The 26960-nt window shown below is 41.0% G+C and overlaps 1 protein-coding gene across 12 annotated transcripts in view; it reads left to right on the top strand.

Moving 5' to 3' along the window:
* The window catches only part of LOC135492321 (uncharacterized), an 88626-nt gene that overhangs the window by 41860 nt on the left and 19806 nt on the right, over positions 1-26960 (top strand). For 7 of the 12 annotated variants that reach the window (XM_064778794.1, XM_064778775.1, XM_064778769.1 and 4 more), the window contains exons 49-93: positions 100-594; positions 756-959; positions 1135-1349; positions 1699-1829; positions 2001-2113; positions 2274-2435; positions 2605-2828; positions 2921-3057; positions 3564-3694; positions 3915-4112; positions 4245-4462; positions 4882-5012; positions 5483-5604; positions 5879-6079; positions 6327-6511; positions 6773-7025; positions 7203-7403; positions 7660-7877; positions 8102-8232; positions 8847-8974; positions 9385-9582; positions 9715-9917; positions 10189-10411; positions 11140-11327; positions 11510-11631; positions 11819-11943; positions 12108-12305; positions 12570-12775; positions 13067-13194; positions 13391-13509; positions 13711-13911; positions 14083-14287; positions 14730-14759; positions 15614-15757; positions 16049-16188; positions 16493-16609; positions 16735-16987; positions 17331-17475; positions 17814-17990; positions 18410-18527; positions 20254-20444; positions 21175-21313; positions 23877-24078; positions 24246-24389; positions 25372-25455. In XM_064778794.1, coding sequence (XP_064634864.1) covers positions 100-594; positions 756-959; positions 1135-1349; positions 1699-1829; positions 2001-2113; positions 2274-2435; positions 2605-2828; positions 2921-3057; positions 3564-3694; positions 3915-4112; positions 4245-4462; positions 4882-5012; positions 5483-5604; positions 5879-6079; positions 6327-6511; positions 6773-7025; positions 7203-7403; positions 7660-7877; positions 8102-8232; positions 8847-8974; positions 9385-9582; positions 9715-9917; positions 10189-10411; positions 11140-11327; positions 11510-11631; positions 11819-11943; positions 12108-12305; positions 12570-12775; positions 13067-13194; positions 13391-13509; positions 13711-13911; positions 14083-14287; positions 14730-14759; positions 15614-15757; positions 16049-16188; positions 16493-16609; positions 16735-16987; positions 17331-17475; positions 17814-17990; positions 18410-18527; positions 20254-20444; positions 21175-21313; positions 23877-24078; positions 24246-24389; positions 25372-25455 — 7798 coding nt within the window. Of the gene's footprint in view, positions 1-99; positions 595-755; positions 960-1134; positions 1350-1698; positions 1830-2000; positions 2114-2273; positions 2436-2604; positions 2829-2920; positions 3058-3563; positions 3695-3914; positions 4113-4244; positions 4463-4881; positions 5013-5482; positions 5605-5878; positions 6080-6326; positions 6512-6772; positions 7026-7202; positions 7404-7659; positions 7878-8101; positions 8233-8846; positions 8975-9384; positions 9583-9714; positions 9918-10188; positions 10412-11139; positions 11328-11509; positions 11632-11818; positions 11944-12107; positions 12306-12569; positions 12776-13066; positions 13195-13390; positions 13510-13710; positions 13912-14082; positions 14288-14729; positions 14760-15613; positions 15758-16048; positions 16189-16492; positions 16610-16734; positions 16988-17330; positions 17476-17813; positions 17991-18409; positions 18528-19616; positions 19732-20253; positions 20445-21174; positions 21314-22782; positions 22922-23876; positions 24079-24245; positions 24390-25371; positions 25456-26960 lie in introns of all 12 variants that reach the window. The other 5 variants (XM_064778804.1, XM_064778785.1, XM_064778744.1 and 2 more) reach the window with 4 other exon arrangements.

Genomic DNA, 26960 nt, shown 5'->3' with positions numbered 1-26960 from the left:
GGTTATGAATAGCCAACAACTTTATTGGCTTTAATAAATAAGTTAGTCCCCTAATCTGTTGAGTGGATATTCTGTAATGTTTTGTTGGTTAACTTTCAGGTTAACACAACAATGACCAATCCAAATACTTACGTCAACTGGACAAGTGCCATGTTCGAAAGCAAACAACTGATTGAACTGATCGCATCACTGGTCCAGAAGCCTCCAACACTTGACCCAACCCTCCTGGCTCTATTCGACTTAACTAAGTACAGCCCAGCGATAATGGCATATGTAAACCGAACGACCCAGTTGGCAGAGTCTATGGATATCGCTGGACTTCTGTCGCAGTTCCAGCCCCTTCTTCTCGGCGCTTTAGCCCCTCTGCAGGGAACTGAAGCCATGAACATCACACTGCAGGCCTACCAGATCACAAAAGCCATATTGGATTTCACCAACTCGTTGCTGTCACAAGTGACGGTCACCAACGGACAGGTTAATATCGGTGGACTATTCAAGGACAGCCAGCGCCTGAAAGACATTATGGACGTGACTTTTGGACTTGGACCAACATTCGTCTCGGGAATCCTATCCTCAGTTATGAGTGTTGAAAAGGTATGAGCCAACACAAAGTTTTGTATTTAAGATAGTGGGGGCATCTAAGTGGGGAATTACGGAATTCTCTCTTGAAACTCGCTCTCATCTCCTATTAACTCCTTGTTTTTTTGCTGAAGATTTCACCACAACGAATTAAGTTGCAACAAATTTCATTTCAGTTGGTTCCACTCGTTTCACAAGGACCTGCAGCAATTCCTGTCCTGGAGAAAATCGCGTGTGACGAGGGCTTGCTTAAGCAGTATTTCACATTCCATTCGACTGTCAACGTTATGCTGGTCAAACAGGCCTTCTGCGGCATCAATGCTACGCTGCTTCTGGCCGAGTTGGAGAAGGAATTCAGCTATTCAAAGCTCATCAGTGAGGTAGGCATTTACTGCGGCTCTTGAAACTTTCAATGGAGCATTCCAAATTGTAGCTACTCCCCCCAAACTCTGTGAGACGAAGTGATGTGGGTCAGACTTATCCTTGGGAGAGCGCCTTATAAGAAATCAAACATTAACTTTTGAACATTACATAACCTTTTAAATAACATTTTAGATCCAGATGGCACTCAAGTCTCCCTCCACAAACATCGACTTTGCCAGCATTTCGTCAACAATCCAACAACTGATGGCAAACATCAACAAGTTCACCGGAGCGTCTGGCGTGATTTTCAACGAAAAAGATCTCATGAAATATTTCAACTTTTCCGCGAACATGGATCAGACGATCATGGCGTTTGTGGCGTCACTACCACCTCTGGAAACAGCGACGTAAGTGGCAATAATTTTATTCTCAGCAGCTCCTTAATTCTTCTCTATTTGGCCTTGAGAACATCTGTTGTGTGCTAATGTGGTTGGGCTGGTTGGCTTAATGGCACTGTCTCTACCATGGAGAAGAACTCGAGGTAAACATTTGGCGGTTTAAAGTATCAAGTTTTTGCATCATATTTAAAGCACTTGGCTATTAAAGTAAAGCGGCTTACTTAAAGTCACGAGCATTTTATGTCAGCGGTCAGGGGTCAGTGTCTGTTCTATTAGTGATGTATGGATAGTTAGTCCCAACATTAGACCAGAACTCTCAGTTCCACTTAGATGTTTGACTTTATTTCTGTTTTTGTAGGTTTGCCAAAATTCTCGAACAAGCGACTGCTATGCTTGAGAACACCCCGATTTGGAGGACTATTAAGGGTTATCTGAATGTTATCAACATTGTTGTGGATGTGATGAATAATAAAATCAAGGATATACCTGGTAAGGCAAAATTCGAAGGAATCGAGTACAGCAGAACCTCTCTATAAAGGACATGATTTCAGCAGCTAATTGAGACATGATATTGATATTGGTATTGAGGGTTGAAACTTGATTGGGTTTCTGCATTCCATTCCTTGCAAATCTATTAAAATATATGTACTTTTCTTACAGCATCAAACATGACAATAAAAGACCTGTTCAAGAACTCTCCCCAGGTTCATAAGCTTCTAACGTCAACGTTTGCTTTGACCCCCGTTCTGTTGGAAAAGGTCAATCCATTTTTGGTAAGTAAATTATTGTACGTGTATTAAACTTGCTTATTTGTGGGATGAAAAATACAGATTCTGCCTTCAGGCGCAATTGTTGGCCCAAAGATTCCAACTATAGGTGTGATTTTTGTCTAAAAGTAAAACGCTTAATCGATTCTATTCCGTCTTCTCATAGGCTGCACAGATCCAGACAACAAATGACCTGAAGCAGTTCCTATGTGACGCCGTCAAGAACTCGTCGCAGCCGAGCAGTGCTGCCACCATCTGTTCATTCAACGAAACTGTGCTTCTACAACAACTGATGATGGAGATTAACTATCCTGCAATCGTGGCTGAGGTTTGTGTAATTTCTTATTGAATATTGATTATTTGATTAATTTTATTTTACTAATACATCGGTGAAGTGCCAACTTTATTGCAGCTGACTAAAATTCAGTGAATTTACTTGGCTGTTAATCTTAAATCGTGACACTTTACTGTTCCTGATTAATTCCATTTGATTTCAGATCTCTAAGATTGGACCAAACTACACTGCCCCGTTCAACTGGACGACCACCTTGAGGAACGCCCAGCATCTTGTTCAAAACTTCATGACGTTAGCCAACACGATCAAGCTGCCTACAGTCCAGGAGTTCTTCATGTATACTGGGAACTTTACTGAATGGGTAATGAAGTTGGAGCAGGCCGGACTTGTGTATGCCAACCCCACCGTCGACAGTATCGTTGCTTCGTAAGTATAGACCCACCTGTCATTTGTTATACTAGTCAACTTCAGCAAAATTGTCATCGCAAAAATTGCTATACCTTTGACTCTCCTTACAGGATTGGTGCGACCCTTGACAGCATTCTGCCAATGCTGCTACCCAAGAATGACACCACTGCTCAAGAGTTCCTGTTTGTCATCAAGAGTTATGACTACTTTGTGAAGGTCATCAAGGACAGGCTTGTTGCATTCACAGGTAAGAACAAACCAGTTTCTTTGCGCGAAGCTAATCGGTTGCACTGACCACCTAGTTATTTGTGACATCAATGATGTTGCTGGAAGTGCCATTTCGGTGCCCTGCCTGTCATTCCTGACTATTCAGTTGGGCAAGAATCCCAATTTATGAGTTGTTGCTTCCAGGATGTTTTGCCCTTCACACCTGTGGGATCAACTGCACCTTCGTGCCCAAGTGGATGAACGCTCTTTGGTAAGGGAGATGTTATCCAAAACCACAAGCCTCCATTGACTTTGACTTGGGAAGTCCAATCACTTCCTTCAAGTGGAACCCAAGATGGCTGTAACCGGGTTGTTGGATGCTCTCATCTTAAGTGCAAATATCTTGAAATGTTCAGGAAATGTGGGAAAAGTCCTTCTTATTTCATTCATGCCCATTAGATTCTATTTTGATGACTTTAGACCTGGTGGGCGCTGGTGAACCCTGTTTAGGATGACCCGATCCGCTAATATCTCTTTCAATTTCAGGAGGCCAGCCTATCACGCTTGAGAAGATCCTGAAGAACGCAAACAGGACCAAGGAACTACTAAGATCTGTGCTGAACCTCGATGCGGCCATGATCGAGGCTTTGCTTTCATCAACGGTCAACACGGACAAGGTAGATCAATTCTGACTCTTATTTCAAGAATTTGTCATTTGGAAATTAGGGGCTTTGGCAAACAATGTCGCCGATCATTCGTGCCTTGAAACTTGAAGGGCAGTTTAATCGTGAATGTTAACCCTTTGTGTGTGAAGACGATCTTTGTGTGCAAAGTCCTTCTGGCTTCTCCCCCCCCCTTTTGCAGAGGCCATATTCGTCATTCGTATTTCCCTTTCAGCTATTTGCTCTACTCAGCCAGCCGGACTTAGACCAGCAACTCTGCCAGTCGTCCAACAGTCTGAGCCAGTATTTCAGCCTTTCACCCAGCGTAGGTGTCAGCATAGACCAGCTACAGAAAGCCATCTGCAATGTCAATGTGACCATCTTGTTAGAGGAACTGTCGCGAGAGTTTGATATACAGAAGTTCGTGCAATGGGTAAGTCTGCAGTGCTCAATTTTTCTTTCTATTCGTTGCAATTTGACGTCTTCAAGTCTCTATGCTAAGATATAATATGACAGTTATATTTGAAACTATCATAAATGCAAATAATCTGCTTCTATTTTCCAGTCAAAGATCCAAGGACCAATCACTCTCAACTGGACGTCGACCGTCATGAATTCTTACGACCTCGTCAAGACCTTCATGCAATTGATCTCATCTGAGCCCGGCGTCTTGGACAGCAGTATCCTAAACTTCCTAAACACATCGCAGCAGCTCGGGCCAATATTTGAGAACTGGTTCCAAATGATGTTGAATTCGAGTCTGGGAGCCAATAATTACCAAAAGTACGTTTAGAAATCTACATGTATTTCCAAAGTAATATTCTTGATTTACTTAATTGTTTTGCTGAGAAAAAGATCCTACACTACATGTACTTATGGAATGTAATCCCTTAGGGAAAATCTGTCTCATTTTCACCATGGTAAATCCACAAGGAAGCCGAGCATAGTGTTTTTGCTCGAGATGAATTCTATACTTGTATAGTACCCCCAGGTATATGGCACGTCTTAACCCGCCGGCCATGAGGGAATTCCTTTATGGCCCAGTGGTTGGCGCGTTGGCCCCAGAGTGGAAGTTAAGCAACGTTGAGTGCGGTCAACCTTTGGATCGGTGACCGGCGCATATAATACATCTGGCAGACCTTCCCACGCGAGTACAATACAATACTGTTGGGCTTTAGTGATGGCTTCCCTCTGGTTTTCAGTATTGCGAATCTTCTTGAAACTGTGGTCACAATGATGGGAAACTCCTCTGTCAGCCAAGACATGATGAAATTCCTCTACGGTGCAAACTTCTACTTGGAGTACCTGAACCAGCGGCTCACACAACTCACAAGTAAGTAGCTAATATCCAATATAAACGTCATCAGTTTGATTTGAGTATGATGAAAGGACCTAATGAAAGGAACTACAATAAAGTCTGTTTCTATTTGAATGCCATAGCTCTAGTGGAAACTAGGATCATGATTCTTATCCAGATTTGGTTGATGTGTAACCTGCTATAATTCTCAAATCTTCCGAAGTGTGAATAAAAGGGCTTCTATGGTGCTTTACTACACTTATCTCATCCTCTGCTCCTTTTTTGTGGAATGGTCTCCCTGCATGTGAATCTCTCTACAAACATTTACACTTTCAAAAGTCGGCTTAAGACTTATGTTTCATGACCACTTCTTGATCAGGCTTGGAAAGCCATTATACAAATGTCTTGTATTATAACGATTGTTATCACATTCCCAGTGAGACTCCACTACTAATTTAGGGCAAATGCGGGTGAAGAATTATTCTAATGTTTACTTTGCTTTCCAGCGCAACCATTGACTTTGGATTCTCTCTTCCGTAACATGACATCGATCCGCTCCTTGCTGGAGGCGCAGCTGAAAACAGAAGATGTCATTGTAGCACTCAATGCTGAAATCAAACCTGACAAGGTGGGTCAAAATTATGTTAGTTGGTTCATATCTATTTAAAACAGTTCACCATACGCAAGTCACTTAACTTCACCTGTCACATTATTTGTCGCCATAGGCAAGTCAGGTGTGGTTCTCAACTTGGCCACCAGGGGGCCAAAACCAAAAACTTAATCCATATTTTGCTTATTTTCAAAATTGCACTTATATCCTGTGTGCTCTGAGCACGTCAGTTGTGGCTACTTTGGTTGATCAAATCTGAATCTTATGTATGTTAATGCTCTTCTTATTCCAGTTGATGGCATTGATCCAAGCAGTCAACAACAAGAGCATGACAATTGAGGGCGCCCTCTGCAGTGCCGCAGACCTACTACAGCTGCCGGCAAACTATACAGGAAATCTCAAGCAGTACATCAAGAACCAGCTCTGTACCAACACGACTGCTATTCTGGAGGAGCTAAAGGATGAGTTCAGGATTGATGAGTTAATGGCTGGGGTAAGTAGAGCAGTGATATATCCAGAAATCAGGGCATGGCGCCCCACTCAGAGATAGGACCAATGCTGGCATCTTTGAAGTGAGACTGAATGTGTGTTGCTATGGAAATTCGATGGAGATTGCATGAGAGTAAACACCAGCTCGAGAAAGAACCACCCGGCTACAGTAATACCATATTTGTTAACAATGAACACTGTGATTAAGGGAACACCAGTGTTCTCATTCTTAATAACTCGTCCTTTTCCAGCTAACCCAACCCAAGCCCTTCAATTTCACCGACATCGTTACAAACAGCGACAAGTTCTATAAACTGCTGGCCCAGCTCATCAAAGTTCCACCCACAGTTGGTGCCGATCTCCAGAATCTTTTCAACATGACTGGTCTTGACTTTGATGTCATCATGAAGGAATTGGGAAAAATGGACCCTTCGAGGTAAATGAACTTTCGTTTTGATTCCTGTATGCCAGGGCCCAAAATGTTAAGCCCTGAGTAAGGGATAAGCCTGTTGTAATCAATATGATTGAAGGGAATGTGGTCAGTCTGGGCTCCTTAATACTGGGGCTGTCGGTGGGAAATTTGACTCTTTTGAATTGAGGGCGGTAGTTGCCGAACAAGGGAATTGCTTTGCTAATTATCTTACTGAACCTACTTCTTAAAAATAATGTTTTAATAATGAAATATTTCCACTTTTAGACTACTGTCCTTGGTGTCCACCTTCGGCCCAATGTTGAACTCCCTGGACCAGAGCATGGGCGGATTCATGGTCATGCTGCAGCTGCAAATCAGTTCCATCGTCAAAAACCTGGAATTTATGGCCGCCCAAGGCTTCGACTTGGAGAAATTCCTGACCAACTCAACGGCGCTCGATACGTTCTTTCAAAACATGTGGTCGACGAACACAGTCGAGAACCTGGCGCTAACATTCAACTTTATGATACCGCCCCAGGTAAGTACTGGAAACACACTGACTGAGTTACTTCATCAGGTTTCAATATTGGAACTGAGTGGTGAGGGTAAACTTGGTCAAATTTGAAGAGAAACTATTTATTAGACTTTATTCATATCGCCCGTTATCTATCGTTTTGATGTCCTTGTATGTTACTTTGACATGTTTCCATTTCAGTTCATGTTACTCTCCGGATACCCCGTCATTAAGTCTCTGGTTTGCAATGAGGCCGCCCTCCGCAAACTGATCAATGCGCCCGCCTACCTAGACGTGGCCAGCATGAGTGGAGCCATGTGCAACAAGAACGGCTCGCAATGGGTTAACGGTTTGTTGAGCGCGAACATCAGCCAAGGAGAAATAATCAACCTCGCATCAAAGGTACGCTCAATTGCTTATCAATTCTGAATACACCAGAACTATACCGGTGCATTTAATTCTTGAACAAATCCTCGCATGTCTTCTGCTTTTCACTGATGCTACTCCAGTTTCCTGAGTGCTCATGTGACCAACCGCAGTAGCATTCGACAACTGCTCACATGAGAGGGTAGGCTACTAAATGAATATTTGGGCAAAAATCTTTAAAATTTCCAAACAAATATATAGTAGCATGCGCAATAAAATGGTCTTCTTACAGCTCCAGATGGTTCTTGTGATGAATGCAACTATGCCGGTGTTACCAACAACGCCCAGTGCCAACTGGGTAAAAATGGAGGGGGACCTGAAGAAACTCGCCGAGATTTTCAAAAACGTGCAGAAGCTTCCTCCTGGTTTCATTCCTGGCTTCAATGAGAGTTACTGGAAACCTCTGATGGAGGCATTCGTAAAGAGTCTCGAGAGTGGAATCACAACACAGTAAGTTTTCAATTTCTTTTTGGTTTAAGGAATTGATACCTCACTGTCCGTATTGGTTGTTGCACCAAAACCGCGAGGGTGGAGCTAAAATGTAGACCAAAACCGAGGCAGAATACACAGGATTTGATTTGTGTACTGACATACTCAGGATGCTATCCTCTTGTCTATCCTAGCGGCTATCGTCCCGATGTAGCTTTCATCGTGAAATTCTTCTATTCCTCCAGGACCCTCAGCTTGTTGAACTTCATGGATCCTCTCCTCCGTGACCAGCAGTTCTGGAACCTGATGAAGAAATACATGCAGGAGTTTGCTACATTTACCGAATACATCAACACAATGCTTGGCAAACTCCAGGGTAAGAGTAAAGGCCTAGTTCTACATGAGTTTCACAACAAGTTAAAGGTCTAGCTCTACATGAGTTTCACAACAAGTTAAAGGTTTAGCTCTACATGAGTTTCACAACAAGTTAAAGGTCTGGCTCTACATGAGTTTCACAACAAGTTAAAGGTCTAGCTCTACATGAGTTTCACAACAAGTTAAAGGTCTAGGCCTACATGAGTTTCACAACAAGTTAAAGGTCTAGCTCTACATGAGTTTCACAACAAGTTAAAGGTCTAGCTCTACATGAGTTTCACAACAAGTTGAAGGTCTAGCTCTTCATGAGTTTCACAACAAGTTAAAGGTCTAGCTCTGCATGAGTTTCACAACAAGTTAAAGGTCTAGTTCTACATGAGTTTCACAACAAGTTAAATGTCTAGTTCTACATGAGTTTCACAACAAGTTAAAGGTCTAGGTCTACATGAGTTTCACAACAAGTTAAAGGTCTAGCTCTACACCACTTCCTCGCAAAAGACTTGATGATGCATTATAGCTTTGATACAGACTTAGGTGCGGGATGGCCATGGTATTCATCATATAAAATTCACTTTAAGAAACGTAATGAAGACTAAGGAATGTTTATCCTTTCAGATGGTGGCAAGCAACTACAACTGGTGAATCTGTTCCCGAATAAGGATGCGGTAGTAAATGCGTTGTCCCAAAACATCTCCCAGGCCAATATTGCAGAGTTTCTCACCGCTGTTGTCGAGCCACGAAAGGTACGCATTTAGAATCAGTTGTTCTTGAGGACTCTAATGAAAAAAGTCACTGTCATCACATCTTACGCCCCTGGGCAATCCCTAAGGTCTGGGGAGAAGTGTTTCCTGGGGATCCCCAGGTATCGGCTGGAGACGTACAGTGGCAGGAGGTAAAAAAAAGGGGGAATTTCATCCATTCATTCCTGCATTGGGGGACATTTCTGAAAAGACAAACAATTTGCTAGAGGGTCTCGAATCGTCAAAAGTGTTTCTGATTATGATAAAGGTCAGTTTATTGTCACTTTACTTAATACCAAGTATGTATCATTACATTGTTAAAACTAATGAAGTTAAAAAATGTATAACTTTACAGGGCAGAATTTATCACAAAGAGGACAATACTCAATGCTGATATGTTCTTTCTCTTCTAGTACCTCGAGTTGCTCCAAGCGGGTAACAAAGCTGAGGAGTACTTCTGCAACGCCACGCTCTTCAGCGCCACCTTCCAGTATCCTGCCTCAATGGATGCGGCCAAACTGCAGCAAGTGATGTGTGCGTCCTTCAAGAACAACAAGTTAGGATTACAGCAATTCATGTCACTGTTGAACATCGAGTCTCTTGTCAAAGAGGTAAATAAGATGGACCATTTCAATTACACTAGCATTGTTTATAACTGTATTTCACTTTTCCAGTCAATACGAAGGGTATACCCCTTTAAAGTTTACAGTAGGCTAATTGAAAATTAATATTGCGTTTTTCAGATTGAACGTCTCACTGGCACCAACCCCACCACGCCAATGGATAAAAATCCATTCGAATACTTCGTCACGCAGATTCGCACATTCGTACAGAGCATAAATCTTATGACCATTTTCATTCCTGGTGACACCAGTGCCGAATTTCAGAAATATTTCCGAACAATTGAGACTGCCCTCGCTGTGATGTTACAGCAGTCTTCGACAAAGTAAGTGGTAATATCATTGTACAGTAGAACCTCTCTATTGAGGACATCCTTGGGACTGACAAGTGCTCTCCTTCCCTTACTGAAAGATGAAGTCTCAAGGCCAGTAATGCCTTCTGGTGCCCAACAGTCATGGCACTTAATCTAAACACCATTTTCACCAAGTCTAATTAACATTATGTTGTGGCATGGTGAAGGCCCAAGTGTGGGTCACAGAGCCAAATTGATCATGATGATGATAACGATGATGTACCCTTTAATTTCTATTTGTTAGCTTCGGCCGAATGTGTGACGCAACGCAAGCTTTACTGAATGAGGCTTGGTTCAAGGAGGCCAGACCATTTGACGTGACTATTCAACTTGGAATGGAGGTGGCAAGTGACTTGCTCAAGGGCCTGGTGGGACTAGAGCCCGAGATATGCACGGCCCAAGGATCAAGCATCACAAATGTTTTGAGGAAGTTCGCTGATATGAACATTGTTCAGAGCATTACAAAGGTAAGTTTTTCATTTGATTTTATTTCTTCCAAAACTTGGTAAATTATGTGATTTATACTTTAAAGAACAGAATGTGTTTGAAAGAACAGAATGTGTTTGAAAGAACAGAATGTGTTTGAAAGAACAGAATGTGTTTGAAAGAACAGAATGTGTTTGAAAGAACAGAATGTGTTTGACTATCATAAAGGAGGGGTCTGGTCCAAGAAACTTGAACAACATGTGATGAACTTCTCTCTGTTCGAAGATGGAGTCGCTCGGCCAATAGACCCCCATGGTGCCCACTGTAGTAACACCAGGTGCCCACTGTAGTAGTATGGGGTGCCCACTGTATTATCACCAGGTGCCCACTGTAGTAGTATGGGGTGCCCACTGTATTATCACCAGGTGCCCACTGTAGTAGTATGGGGTGCCCACTGTATTATCACCAGGTGCCCACTGTAGTAGTACGGGGTGCCCACTGTATTATCACCAGGTGCCCACTGTAGTAGTACGGGGTGCCCACTGTATTATCACCAGGTGCCCACTGTAGTAGTACGGGGTGCCCACTGTATTATCACCAGGTGCCCACTGTAGTAGTATGGGGTGCCCACTGTAGTAGTATGGGGTGCCCACTGTATTATCACCAGGTGCCAACTAGTAGTGCCAGTTGCCCACTGTAGTAGCACCAAAAGTACAATCAATTCTAAATTGCTCTGACTTCAAAAACTAAGCCATGAGTTGCATTTCAGGTGATGAAAGTCTTCAATGGTGAGATCACCGAGTCATTCCAGTGCAGTCGGTCAATTAATGCAGGCAACTCCATCTATGAAACATTTGATAAACTGCTCTTAAACGGCGTGCAGAACAATCAGAAGATTACGAAATGCGTGGAAGATTTCTTTACAAAGAACTTTGCATCAATCAAGGATGTCCAAGGGTAAGTTTTAAGTCGGAACCTGCTGAAAACCCAGAAATATTTGGGCCATTTTTTTCCGTGGTTTTGTTAAATTGAAACTTTTGCAAACATCTAACTCAGCATTTTGACAACCCGGTAACAGTAATTTCAATTGGGCATAAATGACGAATGGATACTCATGGTATTCTCCTGTGTCTCTTCAGCTTCTTCAGCCTGATGTTGGAGTTCCAGACCGTCATAAACGAGGACCTCTTCAATACGAACTCTAGTGAGGTTGGCGCCATCATTGACGCAGTCATCAGCGGAATCTTGCGACAACAGCCTGGTAAGTGGTCATTGTTTTGATCTCCCACAAGGATGAGGCTCAACCATTGTGTCACCACGCTACCCCGAGTATGGTGTCTTACTAACAGTAGTGTCTCTTTTAGTATGCTCCACTCTCCACGATAGTGGGACCTTTTGGCTGTAAGTCTTCGTAAAATGCTATATAAGTCTACCAAATTTTATTCCAGTTGCTATGAAGATAATGGATATCTTCAAGAAGGACATGAATATAACCGACACCCTGCTGAACATTGCTAAAGTCACACCAGAAATGGTCAACATCATCCTCCAGTCAACAATCAACTTGGACGTGGTAGGTTTTATCTTTCCAACTTGTTATGCTTTTGAGTGTTCACTTTCATCAGTCAGGGCCTTGCTCCGCATTTAGAATTTTACGCCGAGATGTCCGCAGACGCTGTGTGTGTTCATACCCACAATGACACAATTGAATGAAAATGCGGGTGTTTTCTATTTCAGAGCAAGTTTGAAAATATCTCCGACGCAGAAATGAAAGCTATCTTTTGTTCCCCTGCCGAACTTTCAAAACACATCAATGTGCCCGCAGTCTTTAAGTTGGACTTTGTTGTCCTGAGCAGCCAGCTGTGTTCGGCGGCCCAGAATTTCAGCATCTCCCAGCTCAGGAATGGGCTCAACCTGGCTAAGATTGCTATCGTGGTAAGTAGGTCAAATGGCCTATAAAGCTGATAATCTGCACAGGCTGCAGTGCTAGTTCTTTTTGTCTACTCTTTTGATAGGTGATGCATAATATCTGCAAAAGAGAGAGATATAGAGCGCTTCACTGGTGCGTCATTGGAGCGCAAATCACACGTTCGTTGTGCATCAATCACGCGAAGCAGGACAGATGTCATTTGTGACTTGGACTGTACCAGTAAATACAAATGGCGAGCCCCTTTAAAAGTAAAATTTTCTCTACTTCAGATTGGCGGATCAAATAATCCAGGTGTTGTTGCATCCGACTGGTTGGACGAGATTGTTGTACACATTTCTGACATCGTCCGATACGGTTCAAGTTTGTTTGAGCTGGTGGATATGGTGATGCCATTTGACATTGACAAGATAATCAAAATGCTTCCCAAGATCCAAGAATTGATGCTGGACGGTACGCCAGAGAAAATATTTGACAGGTAAGTGGAACTTATTTTGTGCTGCTTTATAATACTAAAGACCTACGCTGCTTGATAGATATCTGAAATCGAAGCCTATGTGAAACAGCAGCACCAAAACAGTACAATTGTTTTACCAGCCTGAAAACTCTCGATGTACAGTGAGATAGGAAAGACCCCTATTGGTGCTGTTGTGTAACTTTATATTGCCTACCTGGCTCCTGCCGATTGTCCCCCTTTAAGTGCTTGGATAGGCTGAAGATAGACAGGTGTTGTGACCTCTCTTACATCTCAACCATTATTCTCTTTCAGTCTTGTGGCCCTTATCAGAGAGTTTGAAGTGTTTGCAACCACACCAGAGACAAAACAACTCGTGAAAGACGTGGCCAAGTTTGCCAATGGTCTCCGCGATCTCAAACTCTTCAAGTTCATGTTCAATGGTAAGTGTCAAGCATTGAACTTTGCTGTCCTAATGCATTTTCTATTGGTGATTTGCCTAATCTCTTGAAATGAAAAAAACTGTGGTTTTCAATCTTCTTGTACCAGTTTGAAGTTAAGTTTTTGAGGAGGTGCAAAAACTTGGGGGTTTACAGTTTTTCATCCTTCTAATCCATAACTTTTCTCCCTGTCTTTCAGTACGTATGAGTGACTTGATCAAGGATGACGAAGCCTTTGCTAATTACCTGATCAAGGAAATTGGAATGACACCAGACGTGACCAAGGCTCTTCTCAATTCCAGCTTCTCGTTCTTGGAGGTAAATGAAAAATTTTTCTGTTTGATTTTTCACGGAACTTGCAGATATTCTTTCCTACTAAATATACATAAATATACATAACGTGACATAAGGAACATTGTAAAGCGCATCAAGGCCCTACCGGTCAATTTGGCCTGCGTGTTTATTTGTGAAGCCCGTTGAATCTTGGGGAAAATCATTGGTTCCATTCTGCATTTTCAGATGGAACTCGTGGTCAAGAAGAACATCACGGCCTACTTCTGTGACCCTGTCAAGCTGACGAAGCTGATGACATTGGACAAAGCGTCCACCGTGAAAGCAAGTGACATTACCAGCGCTCTGTGCTCCATGAATGCAAACAAGACTGCTGAGGTCATGGAGAAGTTGATCGTCGAGTTGGATATTGGAGAACTCATCAAAACGGTAAGTTAATAAGATTCTTTCATTTGTTGGGAATGAAGGGTAATAAGTGATGTTTAATGGACTGTATGCCTCAGTGCCGCCTTTTGGTCTGCTGTTACATTATCAGTAATTGCATATTTGTAGCTCTTTCTTATGAGATAAACTTACACAGAGTCACTTTTGCAACTTCAGTACGTGACCATGACCGCTGACCAATTGTTCAAGGAGGGAAATGTTAGCATGGATGGAATCAAGGACACCATGGAGAAACTGAAACCATTGACAGACCAGCTGGAGAAATATCTACAAGAGCTGTCGGAATTCACCAAAGCTCTGCCCAGTATCCCAGGCAAGGCAAGCGGACAGGTTTCGCCAGGCGGGCCAGCTACTGCTAAACGTAAGTATTGGACCAACTTTATTTGTGTTGCTTCATTAATTGCTAGTACAGTAGTTTATATAATCAAATGCTTTGCTTAATTCGTATATCTTACATCAAGGCGGTAGTTAAAATGAAAGAAAGGTTTCATCTGCGGGGCTGCCCAGTAATTTCAGCGTGATTGTTTTCAACTGCAAGATTTGGAGCAGTAGATAGTGCTTGTTTACCAGATAATAGTCCTAGCATTGAGTGCAATAGATTTTGTTCAAAGTTAGTACACAAAGAAATGCACAATGGAAGATCAAGTGAAATGAACAACTAATGGTACTGTGAATAGTTATAGTTAAATCAGCATTGTCTTGGCCTGATGAAGTTAGGTGATTGATTGATAATCTGGAAAACTTTTTTGAGGCGCACTGTAAGAATTGGTTTTTAGGCTTCATAGCTAAAACTTCCATTTCAGAAACAGCACCCGAGTCTGAGCCTGAGTCTTGTGAGTTTCACGTGTCCTCTTGCATGTTGCTTCTCATCTTTTCTAATCCTCTTGTTTGCCTGTACTGTATACCTGGAAACATTCGCCGCCATTTTATTTCGCGGTTTTGTGAAATTGCAATGTTAGCATACTTTAAGTTGACAAACTTGTAACGGTAATTCAATTTGGTTTTTTTTTTGTGGTCATATATTTTCACGAATATCAGAAAAACGAAAAAAAGAAAGTATGCGATCGTTTCCGGGTTTACATTATACCTCAAGGTCTGTTTCCACTTGGCATTTTCCCGCCGCAGTTGCTCCTGCAAGAAAACTATACCTGTCCCCAACCTGGGGATCACTTACTCAAACCCTTTCTTATGGAATTACTAGTTTTCCCTCTGTAATTGTCATATCCTTTGGAATCAGTTGCATTTCCTACTATTTTTCCCACAGCATCACAGCCAATAGAATCAGGACTTTCCTTTTCATCTGTTTCCTCATTCACCTTTTGAAATTACTTTACTTCTCTCTCTGTCTTTTTGGTAATTGTCGTTAACTTTTGGAATCAATCGCCTTTATATTGCAATTTTAAAACCTGCAAACAAATGCAAAGGACTGATTGCGATTGAGGGATGTCATTTGACTACCATAGCTGCAGCATGCAGTTTATTATTATTACAGTCCAAATCACAATTGAAATCCCGTAAATCGCGTCATTGACGGGCAACCCATCGCCTGACGTTTTAAACACGAAACATAGGGAGATAAGCGTGTCACTGGTGTGTCATTGGCATGCTTACTTTGCACGTCACTGACGCAAAGCAAGCCAATGTCATTTGTGACTTGGACTGTACATGTCAAAAATGATACTTTCAGCTGGCGTCATGTCTATGATGAGCGAGATGTTGTGTGGCAGCCCCGATGCCATGTCGTTCAAAGACGAGTTTGGAATTGCTGACAGCATTGGGGAAACGGACACATCGTCTCCACAGTACCAGAAAGAACTTAACGAATTGCCAGGTAACTATTTGGACTTAATAAATGAGAACAGCTGTTAGAATTGAAATTTTGTGAGTTGAGAGCTGAGTGTCAACTGGGACATTATCAGCTACACATTATTTGCAGTGAACCAGGATGAGTAATGCTCCTAGACTCTGCATACTACAAATAAAAATCGACAATAAACTCTGGTTTGATAAGCCGATGAGCTTAGACCAGGGCGCTTTGTGACAACTTTTGGGGAAGAAAAGGTTTGCAGCACTTGGGTGGTTATGTTTGCTCTAAATTCGTAATCTAATCGAATCCTTTCAGGTCAATCGTGCGCCGAAATCTACAAAACCATTCGATCAATGCCGGGTGGCTCCATCATTTGGGCATACATCAAACCGCTGATGCTTGGCAAGATCCCGTATTCACCAGATACTCCGATGACAAGGCAGATTATGAAGCAGGTCAGAATTGATATGATTAGTTAGAGCAAATAGAAAATGGACACAATGCCATGTATCACTGCTCCATACAATTTTCCTCCAGGCTTATAATTCGCACTGTAGGCCTACGTAAGAAGCATGTAGTGGTTTGTCACAGGTCCACAAGATTTCTCTTCTTCTTCATTTAGAGATGCCAAGATTTGAATAGGGTTTACAGCACGTGGTGACATCTGGCATTTTCAAAAGCGAATATTATATCGGTGGCGAACGGCATTAAACTTTTATGGCTTGACGCAAATTGTTTATGTATATTTTGCAATTTCAGGCCAATGCCACATTCGAGGAGCTCGGCGACTTGAAAATGATGCTGGAGGAGTTTGTGAAGCAAGGCGGAGGACTCAATGCTATTACTAACAACACTGAAAACATCAACACCCTGAAGGTAGGAAAGAGGGAAGGATTGGCTTCTGTCAGCGATGCTACTCATGGGGGAGGGGGGTGTCGATAAAAGTTTCCTGACCATTGTACCCTTTGTACACGTTCACCAGAATGTCGCTTCTTTTCCAGGATGCTCTGACCAACCCATTCGTGAGTGGAGCAATTGAGGAAGCATTGGGCATGAAAGGAGACGAGTTGATCAAAATGATGGAGAGCTTCTCCTTGGTCCAGACCGACGACTTGGAGAAGATGCTGTACTATTCAAGCATGATGCTCAACTACACCGACTGCGTTGACCTCGATAGATACGTTGGCGTGAAGGATGAAAAAGAACTCGAGAAAGTTTCTGCGGAGCTTGGAAGAAATAGGAAGGTCATGGCGGGTAAGATCAACTTCTTGGCTTCGTTAAAACTGAAAAGTGCTGCAGGAAATAGCACTAAGATTTCTTCTAAATGTTTTAAGGTGTGGAAGGGTAGTTTTCTGATCTCTGACGCAAATGACGACACAAAAAACAATGCAGCCACTTTAACCATAGTAAGAGCTCCCATATTTGTTTGAAAAGTAGAAGCTCTCACATGTACCAAACATATGTTATTGAAAGGCCTGGATGTCGTCTGCTCATGTATGAATGTGGTTGTCTCACTATCATTGATCGACCGAAACAGAACATTGCCTATCCTGCTAGGGCATTTACCATTTCTGTGACATTCTCTCTTCTATTCTAGCGCTTGTTTTCATTGATGGTACCTCAAATAGAAAGAAACGTGCTGCTTCGCCAAATGGAACAGCAGACGTCATGCCCAAACATGTCAAGTATAAGATCAGAGTGGACATTGACAACACGCCTGCAGTCTATCTTAAGTACCAAGAGTAAGTCAAAATAGTCTTAAAGGCATATTTAACTTTTGTTAAAAATTCGAAAGTTGAACTCAAATTTGAAAATTTATAATTGTGTAGATACCAACTGAAAATAGATTTCAACAATTCTGTGGTGTAGGCAGATTAAATTAAATCAAAATTAAATTAATTAATTAAATTAATTAATTAAATTAATTAGATTTTAGTACTATAAAAATCTAATTTCAGGGAATTTGCCTGCATGAAAACCGTGCTATGGCATCGTGTATATATATTTTTGTTTAAAATCACCTGGAAAGTTCCTTGCAATATTTCTCTTAAATTTGACCCCAGTCTTCTTATCTTTTCAGATATTCCAAGTCAGGCCCAGGCGACGATTTTGCCAGTGATCTTCGCTACATGAGGGCATTTGTCCCGCTACAAGACATGGTGGACAAGGCGATCATCAGCGCCCAGGTGGGCAAAACCATTGCAACACCGTCACTGAAAGTCAAGCAGTTCCCTTACCCCTGTTATAACTCTGACAGGCAAGTACATGTAGAAACGTGGCTACCCTTCTGTACTTCGATACAACTTCTTTTGGCTATGGCCTCAGCATTATAATGCAGATTTGAACAAAAATTCCAGGCTCTTCACAGTCCTTCGAATGAGACTTAAAACTGAGGATCCTTGCTTCTGTTGTCTATGCCAGGGCAAGTAAAAGACCCCACCAAGTGGGGAACATGAGTAGCTTGTGTGGACTCCCCCCTCCTTGGCTGAAAGGCCGGCCCATAACGATCAATATGATCAGCGGGTCCCAGTATTATCCAGAGAGAACATTGAGGAAATCATGGAAATAGTCGGGCCAATGAATGATTTGTTACTTTTTTCAGCGACTGCATGCTTTTTTGCTGCGACTTGTGAGAAATTATGCCGATCTGCTACATTTTATCGCAATTTTTTTCAGCTTTTTTGGACGTTTCAAACACGTTTTATTGCAATTGATCATGATCCTGGCCTGGTTGATATTTATTGCATCTGGCATTGCCTCTGCGGTTAAGGATCGAGAGTCAGGCATGGAAGAGGTAGCTTGTTGTTATTGTTCTAGGGGAAATAACACCTAGTGATTCTAACCTCATTCAATCCCATCGCTTGGCGACTGCCATCTCTTCAACCCGGCAACTATTCTGCAGCAAATATTGATTGAAACTACAAGAGGTGTCAAAAGAAAAGACTACCTCACCTGCGTTGCCATAGCTCTTTCCAAAATGAAGAAACTTGTTCAGATGTTAAAATGTTAATATGCTCAACTCTTCTTCACAGATTTTCTCGCCTCTGTCTTAATAATTTTTGAGAAAACGTGGTTTAAGTAGATGTTGTCTGCTCGAGCCTGGGGTTGAATGAGTTATGATGCTTTAAAATCAGTGCTTTAGCCAGTAGGAGCTTATTGCAAAAATATAGAGGAGTACAATCGAAATCACTATTGACTGCCGTAAATCGCGTTATTGGCGTGTAAACCCTTTAATCTCGGTATTTTTTTGCACATTGTTCACATTCTTGAAATAACTATGGTTAAGGAGTTGATACGGAACTGGAGGTTTTGGTTGTCTTAACATACACTATTAGGTTGGAGCTAAAATGAATCCACTTTGCCGAGGGTTCGGGCCAAATTTCAGCTCCACCTAGTGAGCAAACATTAGTGCACCCAAGTCCATGTCATAGTGTGGTGTGGTGGGCAGTGTAAGGTTGCCTTTCTTGCTGTTGATTATTACCATGATTTCTGTTTAGTTTTGTTTTTGGTATTAATTATAACCTCGTTCAATTTAAGCACATGTTATTTTGTTCAAGGAAAAGCTAGTACAGGGTGTCACGAAAATATTTCGAACAAATTGAAAATTCATTTCTTGCAACAATAACTCGAAAATATAAAAGCTTAAACAAATTTGTCTTGAATATGTAATAGTAAGACTATTGTTCAAAAGGGAAGATGCATGTTGAGGTCAGACTGTATTTGGGGCAGTAACACTCTAGGCCTTTTTGTCCGATGGAAACTGGACTATGTTTGACAAATTTTTCGAGGCACCCTGTACTCAATACAACAGCTTTTGGTGACACAGTTAGAGTAATAGCTTGCTAATTTAACCTCCGCACACATTTTCTTCTCTTCACTACAGCTTCCTTAACTATTTCACCTATTTGCTCCCATTGTTGATGGTGTTGGCGTGGTTCGTTCAGATTGCCGTCATGATCCGTGCGATCGTATCTGAACGGGAGACAGGATTGTGCGAGGTAGTAAATTGTCAGAATCTCCGAATGGCGTGTTTTGCAAGTGTATTTTGATTCGTCTATTTTGATTATCACAGTTACTCCCAGAAGTAACTTTTTAAAATCGCATAACAGTGATGTGGTACACAGCATACATCAAGAATTTGATAAAGACTTGTCTTTATTAATTCTTGAGTACATGTATATTTTGAGTGGTTAACACCCACATGAGACAGGCCTCAGTTCAACTTACTTTAATTTCTCTAATATCATTGCTGCATAAAGAGCAATACAGCTTTTTGTTGGTGGTGAACACATCATCAAACATTTGGTAGAATGTTTTTGGACATATTTGGATGTACTCCTGCAGTACTTGGTCTCCTGTGTGTTTATGCTTGAAAGTTTTAAAGGATAAACGCAATGAATTATCAAGTTGTATCTTATTCTTCATTCAAAATGACCCGAAACAATGAAGTAATAATTATGTGTTTTTGTCTGGTCTTGATCCAGTCATCTCCTGTACCGCGTCACAATCTACCATTTCAGACCCTGCGAGTGATGGGTATGAGCAGCGTCGTAAACTTCCTGTCGTGGTTCTTCACGACGATGATCAGCCAGGTGATCATGTCAATCCTCATCATCGTCATCTTGAAGTTGTCGAACCTGCTGCCATACAGCAGTTGGTTGCTCATGATCCTCCTACTAGTGGCATTTTCGTTTTCAACTACGATGCTTTGGTAAGTTTTTGATAAATTCGACTTTGTCGTACATTTTATCATTTATTTTCTTTATTTTTGCTATGCAACAGGAGCTGGGGTGTAGCCAGCAGCAGGTCACCAAAAAATAGGTTTTTGACCAGGATTTTGGCCAAATCAGTTCAAAAGGGTCATTTTGCCCCCAGGAGCCTTTTGTACTGAGACCAAAAGCTTAGCTATGACCCTCGAGGTAGGCTTGCCAGTTGGGTGGTATCATAGTGACTGGTTGTACACTGATGAAATCAGTTAGAATATGTAGGAAAAACAGCCTCAGTCTACGGATGTCCTTAATTCCTCAAATTCTGCAGATTTGGAATCATGGAGCAAATTGGAACTGATATAGTGTGAACATAGGTAGTGTTTAATAATGAAACTGGCTAGTGAAATAGCCTTAAAGGGGGACTATAGGCAGGAGCAGGGGCTAAAATTGGCCATCTTTGGGTGACTAATATGCATAGGTACGGCACTGGGTCCTGATTCAGCACTAAACATATTCCCTGTGAAAGCCTGAACAGTTTCTATGTCCTGTGAGATGGGAGAAACCCCTATTGGCCACTTTGTGTAACTTTATCTTGCTTACTTAGCTGTTGGCTATAGAGTCCCTTTAAAAAGACTAGCTGCACTTCTCAGAATTATAGACCATACCAAAAATAGGACTGCAAAATTGTTATCTGTTCGCATGCCTTTTTTCATTTGCTTGTCTTTCTTTCAGCTATTTGATAAGTGCATTTTTCACCCGCGCCAGCTTAGCATCAATGGCTGGCATCATAGTCTATATGTTTGGCTATTTGCCTTGGACATTCCATGAGGCCCTTGGAATGACGGGCCGGTATAACGAAGCGTATTATTTTGTAAGTGGGAATAGTAACTGTACATGTACATATGGTTTTGAGACACCCTATATAGTGCAGTTGCTTTTTAGGTGGATAGTTGAAGGCAAGGTTTCAAAACCCTGTTCGTTTTGCTTTTGCACTCACTATATGGGAAAAAACACGTCACGTGTTTCGTCCCCACAACAGTTTCAAGGAAGTATCATCTCTAGCTGATACTGCATAAGAAAAATCAGACTTGGGGTTTTGACCTTGTGCTTCATTTATTGTACATAATTTGTCTCAACTTTTTTGGTTATTGTTTTGGTTTTTGGTGAATATGCTTTAAAGTGGTCTTTTCCAACATGCATAATGTGAATAGTCTCCTTTAAAACAATAGTAAATTGTTCATGTTGAATAAAATATATCATCAAAATACCTCAGAATGTCTTCCATGCAAAATGCGACGACAATGATAAGGGACTGTCCCAAGTGTGTTCTTGATAGAGGGGTTCTACTGTAAAGAGGGCAGGGGTTTCACACCACACAAAATAGATCTTAAAGTGATACTATGATGTGATTTACAACTTTGCAGAAATACGTCCGTTTTTAATTGTTGATCACAAATGTAAAGCTCAAATTTTCCATTTTTGATTAGATTTAGTATAAAATCGCTGAATGTAAACCACCGCGACCGCGAAAATGTTCATGTTGTGACGTCATCAACGAAAATGGCATCGAAGTGAGCCGTCCGGGCGGGATTAATCCATCAATTTCTAGAAAATATGCATTTCGATTCGAAAACCTTACCGATTTATGAGAAAGTGACGTAGTCATTTGTCAAAAACAGCTAAAACATTATATAGTGAAAATTGACACGAGTTGCCCTTTAAAGGATATTTTTCAAAGCAGGAAAGGGCCACTTTAATGAATAACTCTTTGGTAGTCTTAAAGGCCAAGTTTGTTTGCTGAGATTGTTTATATGTAGCAAGCTTATGGTTTTTAAAAACCTGTCTGTGGTGGTGTCATGAAACCAGGGAATGTCTACTGGTAAAATGTAAGTGGTGACAGTTGCAATTAAAGAAATTGCATTCATCATATTCATCATGTTCTTTGCCCATCATTGAAAAATCTCAAGTTCACAAAGATCAAATTTCAAAATTTGAATGAAGAAACTTGGCCTTTAATACATAGTGCTTTAGTTGCACCTCCGTGTCTCTGTATCTTTGCAACTCCATAACAAATGCTTAACATGCTGTAAACTGCCAAAAATTTCATGCGCCTTTATTTTAGCAATTTCAAAAATTTCAAAAATTTCAAAATTTTTTCATAATTTTCATTTCGGCAGATTAAAAATCAAATATATTTTTTATGATTTTTATTTTTCTGAATCGACATTTATGGGTTATTTGCGAAATTTGGCAGTTAACAGTAAATAATCTTGTCACTAGATCACTCAAAATAGGCAACACAGCTTTAATCTTTTCGTGTTGTATCGTGCTTATTTCCAGCTATATGACGTCTGCATTTTTCACAAAGTCAAATCTGGCGGCATTGGTGGGGATGGTTGTATATGTTCTCAGTTACCTCCCATACACTGTAGTGACGGCACTCATGTATGACTTGACTTGGTTACACAAAACCGCAGCAGTAAGTTGAGCATGTTTTGAAAGTGATCCTACATGGGACGTAGCTTTCGTTTTCAAGGTGCAGTCACAGCACAAAAGTGACAAAAAAGTGTTTCTCCACGTCCAATGAGCTTCTGATCAGGAGACATGTGACATCAGAAACGTCGTAACTTGACTGTAACTTGATCGTGACGTGTCATGCAATACACAATGTGTCACATCATCAGTAGTTTATTTGACCTGAAAGCATTTTTTTGGCACTGCCAGTGCTGCAGTCGGCCCTTTGACGAAAGTGGTTGGTCCCTTCTAGAACTGTCATCAGCATGCTCATCATCTTCAGCGTTTTCTTATCACAGGCTGTTTCTGAAAGATTTTTTCAGAAGAGACTCATGTCTCATCTCTGTCATCTTGAACTGAAATTAATTCCTAGATGTCATAATGCCAAAGGAACTTGTTGGGGAATTTGAATAGATGTGGGGTTGCAATTGGAACATGACAGGAAGCCTGGACCGCTTTCAGGTCTCAAAAAGTAGGCGTGGTGTTTCTAACATGCCTAATGCACTTTCAGTAACATGGTGTAGTTTCCCTTTGCTTACAATATTGCTGTATCTCATGGCACCAGTGTCTGTCGGTGTTTCCAAAATCTCAAACCTTCCGGGGTTTTCAGTTTTGCAAAATATCATTAGGTGGTGCATATTCGTTTGGACTGAACCCCCAAAACCTTTATTTCTAAGAGTTATCATATCGAGAGAAATATTTAAGCTGAGTAAGTGAATATCATATGTAAGGTGTCATTGATCACTTCAAGTAGATTTTGCTGCTATAAATATACTTAATAGTCCTTTTAATATAATAAATATTATGATCTCTTTGACTTAACTATAAATGAGAGAGATAACTAAAAAAGTTTCTTTGAATGACTATATCAACGTTCAATGTTTACTCTCTTATTAACTATAATTGCCTGTTTTTCACAGTCACTGTTGTCACCATCAGCGTTCAGTTTCGCTGCGGGTTACGTGTCACGTTACGAGGAGATGGGTGTCGGCATCCAATGGGACAATATCTACGATGTGTACCCTGGTGAGATCATCACGTTCTCATGGGCATGCATCATGATGGTCATCGACGGGGCAATCTACTTCATCATCGGCTGGTATGTCCGGAATGTCTTCCCAGGTGAGCGGAATATGAATCTGTTGCAAATATTTATTAGGAATGTCCTGAAATAACGTTCAGCCATCATGCTTTAAAATAATTTCAGAGATCTTATACAGGGAGCATTTCTTAGATATATTAGAAAATTCTACACTGTCTATAATTAAATTTATTTGTGATTACTTCAGGCAAGTTTGGAATGCCGCAACCGTTTTATTTCCCATTCCTTCCGCGTTACTGGGGCTGTTTCTGCTGCACAAAGAAGGACCAGGCGGCCAAGTACACCATCAAGAATGCCTACAGGAACCCCGTATATGAAGACAACGAAGCTGGTATGTTCTTCTGCTGGATTTTTCACTTTCTACTATCGTGTTTAAGACTTAACCACAATTTCGACAAGCCCTCTGATCGGATTGGATCATCTTATTCATTGTCATTATTAGCGAGTTTCGGCAAATCAAAAAATCTCTACCGCATGACGTATCCATGTCCATTCTACATTCAGCCAGGCCGCAAACTACCTTACATCATATATACGTAAAATCACTATACATGTACATACATGTTCTTGGTAAAATCGATATCGTCCTGCAGAAGATAATATTTTGATTTGCTGAAACTCGCTATTGATATCATTACCATTACTCTTCAATTCTTCATGCAAAATCTTCTGTCCATACATGTACTTTGCTGGCAATTTGGTAAGTTAACATTCGGAAATACAACAAATGATTTTCTGGCTATTCAGTAACATTTGGTATCAAATTCAATTGCTGTGTTATCCTGCTTTTAACTGTAGGGTGTGATTGGTGGTACATACATCTAAGCAACCAATGCCAACTTGGACAATGTTCCAAGGTTCCTTAATTGTTTGGTTCTTCTGTGTGATGAACAACATCAAAGCCATGATATTGCATCATGGGAGTTAGATTCATTATTTAGGGCTGGGTTATTAAAAACCATGGTAAATTGTCATTAGTCTTTAACGGGAACGATTCAAAGGGATTAGCTGAAACCCCTCTGCAGTGTGGCCAACTTTTCTTTAACTTCGCTATGCTCTGAAACCTTTGCACTGTATGGTGCCTCAACTAGTGTATGTAGAAATCAGCACGCTTACAGGTTGAGTCAACTTTAAAGTCATTCACACAAAAGCGTGTATTATCCTGGCCATTTTCATGTAAGTTTTTTGAGAGCGTTGCTGGTGACTGATATTAGAGGTGTGACAAGGTTGAATAGGCTAGGACAAATATCAGTATGGCATACTTCTGTGTCACAGGTGCCAATTTAATGATGGCACCTTGAATATTATTTCAGTGAAAACTGCCTATCATTTGAAAAAGACAGATCGTGAATTCACACCAATGGCATCCACAAGCAGTACACTTGCCTCAAAAATAGGTAAAATTCCTAAAATAGTTAGCATGTTAGATTATGAATACTAGAATAAATGCTTTTTGTAAACAATGTCTTTCGTCGCACTAACAGCAGCTCAGCATTAACACCATGGGGGATGCAAAAATGCTGTGTGGCCATTATCTTGCGTCTTTTCTCTTCTCTATCAACATTTTTGGTCTATTACCATTGCTTTCTTTAGATGAGAGCCCTGTTGAGTTTGAGTTCTATCCATCTTCTATTTCTGTTCTTTCTATGGATCTAAACTCTTAAGAACCATTCTTGATGCAAATTCATTCATGGAATGTGATTGCTTTCTAGTTTCTTGACTCTACTTTTGGTGTGTAGATGAAATCATGGCAAATAAGTCATTGATAGGTCTGAAAAAAGAATTACTTCCACAAATAGCAGATTAAAAGAAGAAAGATTCGGATGACGCATTGATCCTCACTCTTAGCCATATTCTTCTAATACATGTACTAACTGCTCAGGCTGCATCCCCCTGCTTTTGCTAGCAGAGTTTCTGAAATTTTACATCTTATTGCTTGGTGTTGTAGCAGATGGCAGATTCATTTTACTAAAACTTGATGTTATCCCGGCGAAGTAATGGTTTCTGTTTTCTTTCGGTTGTAGTTTGGTGAAGGTTTTTTCATTTGAACTAAGTGTATATTCAATTGTGACCTTTAATGTTGATTCAGTGTGAACACAGAGATTTAGTGTTAACCAATAAAAATCTAGTGGGATCTAGTTGTTTTCCAGCAAGAGGCTACTGTAGGTATCTGACAGGGAGCCAGTTTTTGTTCCAGCCATGCCAATTGTATGAAACTTGTTGTACCAGTTGGTGCCAGTGGATTTTCTGTAGTGGAGTTCCTTGGCTACCAGTAGAGGAGTTCCTGTTGGTGCAAATGAAGTTCTTTTTGGTGCCACTGGAGTTTTTTGTTGGTGCAAGTGGAGATCCCTTGGTTCCTATTGGTACCAGTGGAGTTCCTATTGGTACCAGTGGGGTTCCTTTGGGCACCGGTGAATCATTGGTACCAGTGAGTTTCTCTTGTTTGGTACCAGTGGTGTTACAACTTCTCCTATCTGACTCAAACTAGGGCATGGATAGCACTTTCATCAGTTTTGGGTGGAGTTTCTGATGTCCCGACTCTTAATTTGAACTCTCCATTTAAAAACATAAGTTGCTTTGCTAATTGTTGAGGTGCCGAAACATTGCATGAAGGCATCAAATCCTCAAAGCATGCATCTTTTCTATTCGTGCATGTTTGTGAAATGTTTGGTTGGAATTGCTGGATGATGTTATCAACAGACAATGCTACTTGCTGTTGTATGATGTTGCGCGACAGTTTACATGGTACTGCAATGTGTGTTGTGTGTTAACTTTGATATAGCCATGCTTGATTTCCTCGAAAACTTTGACACAAACTTATTTCAGAATCAGATATAAAAAAAGCAATTTCTGCTGTTGAAAAATGATAAGTGGGAATCTTATTGTCGTACACATCGATACA

Source organism: Lineus longissimus, chromosome 1 (genome assembly GCF_910592395.1).
Source record: "Lineus longissimus chromosome 1, tnLinLong1.2, whole genome shotgun sequence".
NCBI lineage: Eukaryota > Metazoa > Nemertea > Pilidiophora > Heteronemertea > Lineidae > Lineus > Lineus longissimus.
The sequence above is the reverse complement of the archived record's forward strand: the minus strand, read 5'-3'. Positions and strand labels throughout refer to the sequence as shown.